The following is a 10,972-nucleotide window of genomic DNA, read 5'->3' on the forward strand; positions in this document are numbered from 1 at the left end:
GAAAGTATCGAAATCAAAGTACTTTTTCATAACGTTCATTGGAAGAAATAAATCTTTAGGATTGCATTCGTTTCCTTGATTATATTAATAGAAGTATGAAATTGGAATTAAACGTTCGTGGTCTACAAACGATTATCCGCATCGATGAAGGTGCTCTTAACGAGAAACTCGATAGAAATACGCGCGGTCTTGTTTCCAACCTAGTTCGAACTTTTCTTTCGCAATTTCGATGATGCAAATTCCACGTCCGATGTTCAGCCGTGAATTCGTATCTCGAAACGAGTTCCCGATAACAAATAGGAGGGCAGCGATCAAACAACATCTTCCTGGTCCCAGCTGGCACGGATCCATTGGCGTAATCGCGACTCGTTAAACAATTAGATGGCAAAGGCTGCGAAAGTGTTGGCTGGGTGCGGTTTCGAGGAGCCGATTAAAGGAAAATTAATGGGATCGTTCCGCGTCGAGAAATTGCACGGCGGCGGACGCGTGGGCGGAAGCTGCCTATTATCTCCGAGCAGAACTTCCGATTTCAACGTTTAACCGAGCCTCGCGTAAACGCCCACTAAAAACTAGTCGAAAAATTCGGCGAATCGGCCGGGATTTCGTTTTCACCGCTTTCTTTTTCCGCGGATTGACAATTCTTCATTCCGCGTCGCGTTATCCTGTCAAAGTCAGCTCATGGCCGCGTCTGTTTCACGCTCGATTGGCTAAACGAATTTGTAATCGAAAACAGTCGACGATGAATATTTTTCTCTACTTTCGCCAGCATTCCTGAATACCAGCCATTATTTTTGTCTTGTTACGCGAGAAGAGGAAAATTCACCAGACTATGGCTACAGTAAAATCGTATCACGGACGAATTCACGCTCTGACAAACTCAATAAATCGATGCAATCAAATATGATAATATGTAATAGATCTTTACGAGTGTATCCACCGCAGCCATCGGATATTTCACCCGTCACTTTATTCGAATACGCATTCACTGCAACCATGTCTACCTATCTTTTTTTTCTTTATTAACGTGGAAGAAATCCGCACGGACACCAGGCCGCTTCTGGGGAAAGCGGCGTGGTAGTGCCGGACTCCAACCGACTAAAACCTCCACGATGACCGTCCTGGTTGCGATCGAGAGAGGCCTGGGAACCGGTGCGGCGACACATCGGACCCATGGCTGCGTATCTATTGGGTTGGCAACTAAGTGATTGCGGATTTTGTCATTAGGTGGCGTTGACAAAATCCGCAATCATTTAGTTGCCAATCCAATAATACATATATGCAGTTTCCGAATGAATATGATGTTTCCATATGCGTTACATAGTTACGCTATGATTTATAATTACAGTATACGCGTTAAACAAGTGTCGATAATTTCTTCAGGGATCGAAAGATGTCCGATTCGGTACAGTATCGGTTCGACGTCGATCGAAGAAGAATCGATATCGACGATTGATACCAAATACAGATATCCCTCGCGTGGCACGGAATTCTTGCGACACGATTCCGCTCCGCCACGTTTCGAGAATTGCAGAAATTGGAGAAATTTTTAATTGCAGTTATTTGCAGGAATTTTTAAGTGCAAGCACCGTCGTTCGAGACGCCTCTTACCGAAGCGAGCGTCACGCGCCGTCTCAGATTTGCGCATGGAATTTTTGAATATCGAAATTTTGAATCCATTTTTAGTTCGTAGAATATTAATCCTTTGCACTCGGCAATTGCAATTTTTTTGCTATAAGGAAGTAGCAACTCCAAGCTTCCCAAAGAAAAAGTCGATATTTTCTATGACTAACGTAAATAATATCAATACGTAATTAAATTAATTATTGATTTTGGAACCTAATTTCGCATTAATCACCAATTTTGCGTTAATTCTTCGTTTCGTATAACCGCGTCATACCGAGAGATATCTAAAATTTCGATGTCTCATATCGAGTACTTTGGTACCGAATTGTGTGAGTATTGTCAATACGTAATATCGGTATCGATCCAATCACTAGCTATGTGACATTGTCTAAGATGTTGGGCGAACTACCCACTAAAAGCTGCTTCTCATTCCATATTCCATGGTGAAAGGTCACTCTCAGTCTCGAAACACTGCATAGACAAATACCTCTAGGATCCTGGATTCCAATTTGCATAACTACCCACGCGCAGCTTTGCGAATTTGATAGAAGAGGTAACGAATTTCCAAATGAAGTGACTAAGAGAGCGAGGCTTGCTTCTGATAGCTGAACATTTTTTACTTTTATTATCTCGTTTCGTTTAATTTCGACTTTCTTGCCCGGGAATGCACGCGGTTGTACGATATTTTCCGAAACATTTCTAGGAAAATGATGAAAATTTTGGGCACAAATAAATAAATATTCAATTTTTTATCTCACTTCGAATTATCATGAATTCTCCGCTCGAAGTTATTCCAAGCTCGACGTATCTACACGTTTGAAATACATCGCATAAAGATGTGCCGTTATTATTGCAAAATCGTCGATGACCTTGGAAACTTGAAAGAACAAAAAAGGAAAGAAGAAAAAATAACTAGCAGGGGAAAAAGACACGAACCGCAATATTCCTCGTTCTAAACTTTTACCTCCATTTTTTGTATTTTTGTATTTGCAAAAGTAACAAAGATACTAAAGTGTACGAGATAAACGAAACACCCTGTGCATACCTACATATACCTATGTATATCATAATTTAAACTTCTCCTACCGCATATATTTCTATAAAAAAGAAACTACAATACGATATCACACGTTTTACGTCTGTTGCTGATAGCTGAACATTACACTGACTTTCTACGGACCGGAACATCGAACGACCACGACGACCGTGTCGCCGATATCATCCGGGAAACAGCAATCCTTCACGTTTCCCTCGATCGTGAAAGTCGCACGGCTCGCATCTCGTTACACCCGAGTCGCGAGACCAACCAGCGAACCGCCCACCTCGATAACTTTCAACGTTCACGGGTCGAACGCGTTCGCCATTACTCACAAGGGCGGTATAATCTACGTCGCTGACGAGGATCTGCTGAAAACGGAGCCAGCTAATTTGGTGTAAGTGATCACAGCACGTAGGAACCTTGTTGACCCGCGATCGATCCGCACGATCGTGCGTAAAACATTTCGACGTTTCGATCTATGGATCGATGTTTCAGGCTTAAAGTGAAATGGAACGCGAAAGATCGTCCGATCTCCTCCAAAACCGTAAAGATCAATTTATCGGCCGTGTCAATGTCGAAATTAGACACGTGTAACCATAGCAAGATCGGCCGGTTGCATTCGTGCGCCAACGCGGAAACGCCAGAGGACTGCGAATCCAGTTGCGGAGTTGCCAGCGGATTTTACAGGTGACGATCGCCTTCCTTTCGTGTACATCGTGTAGGAATTTAATATACCGCAATATACGTAATATTCCGTAATATTTCGCTGCTCGGCAACGACGATGGGACAACTAGAAAAATGTCCGGATTTGCTTCTATCGAATAAAAGATCTGCGTTATGTTTCTATCTCCATCATGCGAAACGGTACGCGTTAGAATTTCGCCAGTTTTGCGCCACAGGGTAAAGTTACTGTTTATGATAGCTATCAATTTGGCCTTAGTTTCGCGATAACGCTGGCTCGTCTTATTTCCTAACGCTATTTTCGGATTATACTATTATACTAGGATTATATTATTTTCGCGCATATGGTGCATTGATTATCTCGTTTAATAAGAATCGATTATTTCGTGATTATCTCGCGATAAGTCAGCCGCCTTATAACGTCACTGAAACGACTAGCGAGGATTTCTCTGTAAATTACAGAAAGCCTCTGCTTTAAAATTTACATCTTTTTAGTTTTGCCACTGTCGACTCCGAGCGGAATTTAATATTTCCATAATAAATATATATGAACTTTCTTCTAAAATTATGTAACGCTGCCTCTCATAGATTCTACTCGTAACTCCTAACGTAACTCGCCTTCTCACATTCTTTCACACCCATGCTCTCTTCATACCTGTCATTACCAATCGCGCAATCTGTCGTTGAGTTTCTCTCTTCGTAAATTCATTACCATAACTGCAGACCGGTTACATGTCCAAGACATTCGACGAACAACAATTCTAACAGTCCCTTTCCTCTCTCCCTCTCTCTCTCACTCTCACTCTTCCTCCCTTTCTTTCTGGCCGCTTCCCCTTAATTCGTCGTACGATCTTGCAATCGGTCGGATTTTCAGCAAGGGCAACTTTTCCGCTCAATGCGTTTGGAGATGGAACAAACGTCCGAACCAGGGTTCCATAATGTCCGAGTACTACCCAACTTGTTCCCCGGATTTGTCTCACTGTCCCGATAACCAGTGCGACGAGCTCGAACGGCTGGATCCTCGCATTTGTCCCCAGGATTGCACCGTTGAATGTGAGCTTCGTTCTTTTACCTTTTGCATTCTTGCTCTCGCATCTCGCTAACGCTTCCATCGGCGATAATCAATTTTAACGTTCCAGCGGACGTCCACTTCGCTCACATGAACAAGAACGGACGCGGCATCAAGAGCGGCTTGGGAACTTGCGCGTGCAACGATGTGCTGCAATGCACGTGCAACGTGGATCATTTCCGCACGCAAAACGACAATCCTGGGAGAGGCAACAAGGACGGAAAGGACGGAGAGGAGGGTAAAGATGGAAAAGGCGGGAAATCGCGAGACATAGAGGAGGAGATTGTGGTGACCGGCGCCCGAAAAGGTTCCACGATCATTCACTGAACCCTCGTTGCTTCGCGCATTAATCCCGCTGCGCTCTTTACAGATCGTTCTACACCCGATCCTCTTGTTTTGTCCTAAATTTCTCGAGTTCCAGGCAAACTCAAAAGAATATCGACAACGTGTCGATGTGCGTGATTCCGGCGCTTTTTAAGTATCGTAGAACTTCGTTTATCCGGATCAATCGGGGTTGAGAATGTTTCCGATAATAGAGGCTCGCTTGCTACACCTATCAGCTGCTGTTATTCAATTTCTAGCTCGAGATAGTAGAGGCTGACGCTCGGATAACCGAGCCTGAACAACAATTTCGTCACAGATCCTGTCCAATTATGTATCAGCTTCGGATAGAGCACACGGACGCGTACGACTTCGGAAGTCACGTTCGTATAAGAGAAAGTACGCTCGAGCGTAGGTCGAATAACGAAGGCTCGGTCACAGAGTTCGCATAACTGACGATAAAAAAACAACTGGTTCGTATAAACGGGGTTCGGAGAAACAAACTTTTACCGTGTATATTATACTATTTTTTTCGAATAGTAAAAATATTTTAGCTTGTTAAAGGAAGAGTAAGATTAAGAGATTAAACTTGTAGGATCGCAACAGGATTAAACTCCTTCTTCTTTTTTTTTTTACGTAGTATCTCAAGGACCTTGTGGACCTATGTGCATGATATGCCTGATAGGAGGCAGTTTCTTGGTGCTGATAGCGATCATCGGTTCTTTCGTCACTTCGAGATACAGGTAGGTAGCTGGTAAATTAATTATATGGTTTTGCATAATAACACCGGCGATGAAAGAAGTCGAAACGCGTGAAACATGACCAAAGGCTAAGCGTTCGTATTAACGCGATGTTTGCGTAAACGAGAACGAAACACGAGTTCTCACGACAGCTGGGGAATTACAGCTGGCCAAATTCTAGATAACTCTCGAACGAGCGCTTTGTGCTCGAGTCACGTCGATCGTTCGATCCGCCACCGAACAACGGGTTTTCGAAAGAAAGGGGATTCCTGCCCGAATCCGATTTTCCAGTATTTCGATAACGACGTTTAATCGGTAGGAACGACGACCGCGCGTATCGAGCCGCTCAGAATCAAATGTTTCTTTTGTCACGCGCATCGGCGCTCGATTGCCCGTGGTATCGATACGATTCTACGATAAAAACTTGTTATCACAAACGGTGGCGGACAGAAGGAAATTTGAAATGCGTATTTGCATACGACCAGGCTGCGGATATTTATGCAAATTCATATTTTTATGAATACGACTAAAAGAGTAGCACCCAGGCAGAGATTTATTCTACCTAGCAAATACTGTGACAGGTATTACGCTTTGAATATTTTATATATTTTCATATTAAGTGCAGTTTTTCATTCTCAGATTTCACATTTCTGAATAATTTTTAAGTGGTAACGATCACCTATATCATTACGTCTATTCGTAATTAATCGTTCTTGTCAATCGCAGCTTTTTTTCTAAAGTGGTGACGTTTTTTATACGACCTTTTTTCGCTTTAAACTTCCCTTTGTCCTCCACTCTATTTCAAGACGAGATATACAGCCGATATATTACACGAAAGCGAGCTTAAAAGTTTGCCTGCACACGAAATTGAAGAAACTTCCTCGTCGTATCCGCGTGGATGTTGGCGCGCGTTTATCTCGTAAAAGTTTGACAGTGGATATTCCGACTGACGTTCGTCGATGGGTACGACTGGCCGACGTAGATATTTCTCGCGAAATGATCGTCGACTTGCCGCGTCTATCCCGAGTTTAAAAGTCGTCACGGCACGGCAATATGATCGATGAGAGGATCTTACCTTTCAGACTGGCTGCGAAGAAAGCTCGACGGAACGGAAAACAAAGAGTCGACGATGACTCGAACGTAGTCGGCATATTATCCTCGGACTACATTGACAGAGGCGACGGTTTGCTTATCGGTTTGGACACCTTCACCGCAGCCAATCGTCACCTTCTCCTTCCGAAAACGTGTCCGGTAAGCAGCGACTCTTTGCCTCGAATCATCCATTTTCGTTACTCCTACGCTAAGCTCAGGATTCATCTGACCGACGAATATAATTCTTTGCCTCTCACCGTGTTGCAACTTTGTACGCGATCGTTTGTACCTATCCTTTGGTACAATTTCGCGTACGCTAACTCTAGAACTACCACGGAACGAGTCTAGATAGTCAAAACGACGTAATTTTTCATTTTTCATAGATCTACAACGATGCATTATTACAGATTTCAATGACGAATTAAAGCTTGTAAATCTTACCGCGTTATAAACTCTGTCCTATTGTTCGCGCTTTAATTTCCTTGATACAAAATTTCATACTTTAGTAGTGGTGGACAGTTCTACTAAATTAAATAAAATATTTCTACTACTACTAAATTAAATAACTACTGCTAAATTAAATAAAATATTTCATTCGATCGTACTTCGTTTTCTTTGGAACCACATGCACCGTTACCGCACGTGTTTAGTGCGTTTCACGGTACGTTGCAACAAAGATACAAGAACGGAAATGGCTAACTGACGCTTTGATGGACTTTGTTCCTACCTCTTTCGCGCATTGTTCATTGCAAGCGGTAAAATCGTCGTAAAGCATGAAACGAGAAAAACGGTGCAACGGAAACGTCGGAAAAGACGTTGAATCGTTTTCGTTCAACTATTTCTCCAGCCGGATCCTAAATGGGAATTCCCACGGGCGCGATTGACCATCGAACAAGTGCTCGGCGAAGGAGAATTCGGCCGCGTGTTGCGCGCCAAAGCGATCGACATCAGTGGAATTCCAGGAGCTACTACTGTTGCGGTGAAAACGTTGAAGGAGAACGCGTGCGCATCCGAATTGGCCGACTTGCTGTCCGAGTATCAACTGTTGAAGGAAGCTCAACATCCGAACGTGATCAGGTTGCTGGGTGCGTGCACCACTCCCGGAGCGCCGGTCTACCTCATCATCGAATTCGCGGAGTTTGGCTCGTTGCGGTGAGTACGTAATCTTGCTTGCTGTTGCACGTCCACGGAGCGGAATGGAATTCCGCATAACGAGATTCGCCCAGAATCGTCGGACGATAACCGCTTCACGAGAAAACCTTCGTCGCGTCGCGTTAATTGAATTCTTCTTGCATCTCGCATTTTCATGGAACGCGGACGAGGGACGGGCTCGTTTAAACGCGAAGAGACAAACGGCGACAAACAGGCGGCGACGCGGCGTTACGGCCGTGTCGACGCGCGACTCGCTTCTTCCAGTCTCCGTATTATTACATTATATATTTCTCTTTATGCGGCTTCTTTTAAATTTCTATCCTTGTACGCATCTAATGTTTTATCTTACATAGCAGATCTTTGTCCTATCGACGATATTAACCAGCGCAAAATTGCTTGAAGTAACGTTGAAGGTCTTCATAGTCACTTTTCACCATTAATATTAAATGGAAAGAAAACATTCAGGATAAGCATAGTTATGCATTATTATTTTTTAATTATAATACTAAGAATTCGGCTTTTATATTTTTTCCATTTAATAATAAGATGCAAACAAATTTTTTACATTGTGTACAAAAGAGCGACGTTTAAATGTTTCTTCAGCAAAAGTTTCATTATCCTTTTTTCAAAGCTTCCAGACACGTCAGTTTGTTTTTGACTCTTTTTAAAAATTTCTCTTGAACATAATGTTATCGGAGGACGTTTTCTCTCTTGCGTATATAACGTTACTTGTGCATTTCCTAATTTTCCCAGAGATAGTGGTCGTCTCTAAAGTTTATTTCTATTCCAGTTACGCTCAATTACAGCGAACAAAACGTATACGTTATATGCTGATACCTCCAACAAGATAACCATCGGCCATATCTTCGATTCCCTTTTGGTTGAACAGCACGCAACCATCGTCTAATCAAGGACATCAATTGAGTTTTTAGTATCGTTATAATCCTCAACTATAAGTGGCTTCCTAACTTCTTCGTTATTGATAGATTTAGCTCTGCGCAGTGTACTTTGTAAAATAATTAATCTACATTTCTTCGGCGCATACATATTCTAAATTCTAGTTAATTGTCATTTTTGATTACGAAGACCTCCAACGTGACAAGCGTATGTCCTAAAATTTCAAGTAAAACGTCTATCGAAAACTAGTTGTACAACAAAAACAAAATTCACGTTGGTTCAAAGAGCGCCACGTTGTACGGTTCTTACGAGCAAGTTTACTCTCCTACAAACACGATAAAAAACGGAGCAGATTCGGTTTTATTGCCGAATCGCTTCGTACATATGTACAAAACGAAATCGAATGTTGAACGTGATCGAATCGGTGATTTGAAGAAGCGTTCAGATCAATATAGTTGTCAATATTTAAGGTACTCGATATTATCGTACGCGAGGGAGCCTCTAGACTCTAGACGATCGATATATATTGTCAATACAGTATTGAAAACCTTAAATATTGGCAATGACACCGATCGTCTGAACGCTCCTTTCTCGCGTACACCCATATGAAATGTACATACGTGCTACTATACGAGACAAAGAATTGATTCGGTAAATGAACGATTCGCCCTAGTATGAATAAATCGTTACACAATAATAGTTATTACAAGCTATAATGAATCCATTGATCGTATATTTGGGAGGTGAATGGCGAAAATGTAGAAACGTGCGAACGTTACTTTCGGGATTTATTACGGAATCATTATCGATTCGGTAAAAGTAGCGCACAGCCTGAACAAGCTGTAACGCAGGATGCGGGAACTTTGCAGGAATTATTTGAGGCGTAGCCGACACTTGGAATCGGAAATTAGAGCCGGTGGATGTTCGTCCTTATCTAACGTAGTTTCCTGCGAAGCGGATGGAAGGTCCATGTACACGGTCACGCCACGCGACATCCTCTCCTTCGCTTGGCAGATCAGCAAAGGAATGGCCTATCTCGCCGACATTAAGGTAAATCCCTTAATCCGCGGCGATAGCCCGTTTTCTCACCTCGTTGAAGTCCACACTAACTGTATCGCTTCGCCGTATTGTTCAGTTGGTTCACAGAGATCTTGCAGCCAGGAACGTGTTGCTTGCGACCGAGAAGGTCTGCAAGATCTCGGATTTTGGCCTGACGAGGGACGTTTACGAAGATGATGCGTACTTGAAGCGCAGCAAAGGACGAGGTATGCGCAGAACTGGAAAAACGATTAGCGGGCGAAATGATTAGTTTAGGAGCAAGGCAGGCATAGGGCAGGCTCTTTATCGCTCACTATCATGAGTTGCTGCATGGTCTTCTTTGTAGTTTGAAGTTGCTAAGTAATTTATTTGACAGTTACGCTGACAGTTACGTACTCTGGAATGTATATTATAAACATTTACTCGCTGCTCAAATGTATCAAATACAATAATTCTGTTTCGTGAAACTATGATATTTTATGACAATAACGTACCACTTATATATAAAGTTTCTTGTCTTCTCTTGTATGATCGTGTTAGGTCTATCAGAAATAATCAGATCCGCGTTCCTTTGTCTGATCATCTTCTCAATTCTCTATTATACGTCACTTTATTCGCCAAAACGCGCGTTACTTTTTTTCAAAAGCTTTCGAATCGACTAGAACCAACTAGACTCCTCTTGCGGCGGTTCGTTCTTCGTCTGCATAAAATCTAGCGCTCGTAAATCTTCACGAGGTTTAGGAAGAAGACAGTTTTAACGTGCATCATCCGCGATCAGCTAAATCTCCGTTTAATCCAACGTATATACTTTAATGCGTGTTTTCCTAGTGCCGGTAAAATGGATGGCACCAGAATCCCTTGCGGATCACGTCTACACGAGCAAGTCTGACGTCTGGAGTTTCGGTGTTCTTCTTTGGGAGCTGGTCACATTGGGCGCGTCTCCTTATCCAGGGGTGGACGTGCATAATCTCTACAATTTACTCAAAGCCGGTTACCGTATGGAGAGACCAGCGAATTGCTCGCAACAGTTGTGAGTAGTCCGACTTTTCGAGAGTAGCCATCGCGAGTTATAACTCGAAAGTTATCGCGAGTACGCGCACACCATTCGCAGGTACAAGCTGATGATGTCGTGCTGGCATCAAGAACCTGCAATGAGGCCTCCCTTCAAAGAACTTACCAGTCATTGGGAAAAGATGTTAGAGGACAGCGTCGAATACTTGGACCTGAATCCAAGAACCGTTCACAATCAGGCCTATTTTGCTTCGCTTCACGCGTTGGACAGTCCATGCAGTACGTATCTCTCTCGTTTCGTTTCATCT

The 10,972-nt window shown here is 42.9% G+C and overlaps 1 protein-coding gene across 2 annotated transcripts in view; it reads left to right on the top strand.

The window, feature by feature from the left end:
* Positions 1-10,972, top strand: part of LOC122566208 (proto-oncogene tyrosine-protein kinase receptor Ret) — a 33,745-nt gene that overhangs the window by 20,841 nt on the left and 1,932 nt on the right. Inside the window, exons 8-18 of one of the 2 annotated variants that reach the window (XM_043723145.1) lie at positions 2,776-3,056; positions 3,158-3,349; positions 4,219-4,397; positions 4,484-4,720; positions 5,375-5,477; positions 6,557-6,725; positions 7,414-7,718; positions 9,485-9,665; positions 9,751-9,880; positions 10,482-10,683; positions 10,765-10,943. In XM_043723145.1, coding sequence (XP_043579080.1) covers positions 2,776-3,056; positions 3,158-3,349; positions 4,219-4,397; positions 4,484-4,720; positions 5,375-5,477; positions 6,557-6,725; positions 7,414-7,718; positions 9,485-9,665; positions 9,751-9,880; positions 10,482-10,683; positions 10,765-10,943 — 2,158 coding nt within the window. The remainder of the gene's footprint in view (positions 1-2,775; positions 3,057-3,157; positions 3,350-4,218; positions 4,398-4,483; positions 4,721-5,374; positions 5,478-6,556; positions 6,726-7,413; positions 7,719-9,484; positions 9,666-9,750; positions 9,881-10,481; positions 10,684-10,764; positions 10,944-10,972) is intronic. The other variant, XM_043723146.1, reaches the window with a different exon arrangement.

Source organism: Bombus pyrosoma, linkage group LG3 (assembly GCF_014825855.1).
Source record: "Bombus pyrosoma isolate SC7728 linkage group LG3, ASM1482585v1, whole genome shotgun sequence".
Lineage (NCBI taxonomy): Eukaryota > Metazoa > Arthropoda > Insecta > Hymenoptera > Apidae > Bombus > Bombus pyrosoma.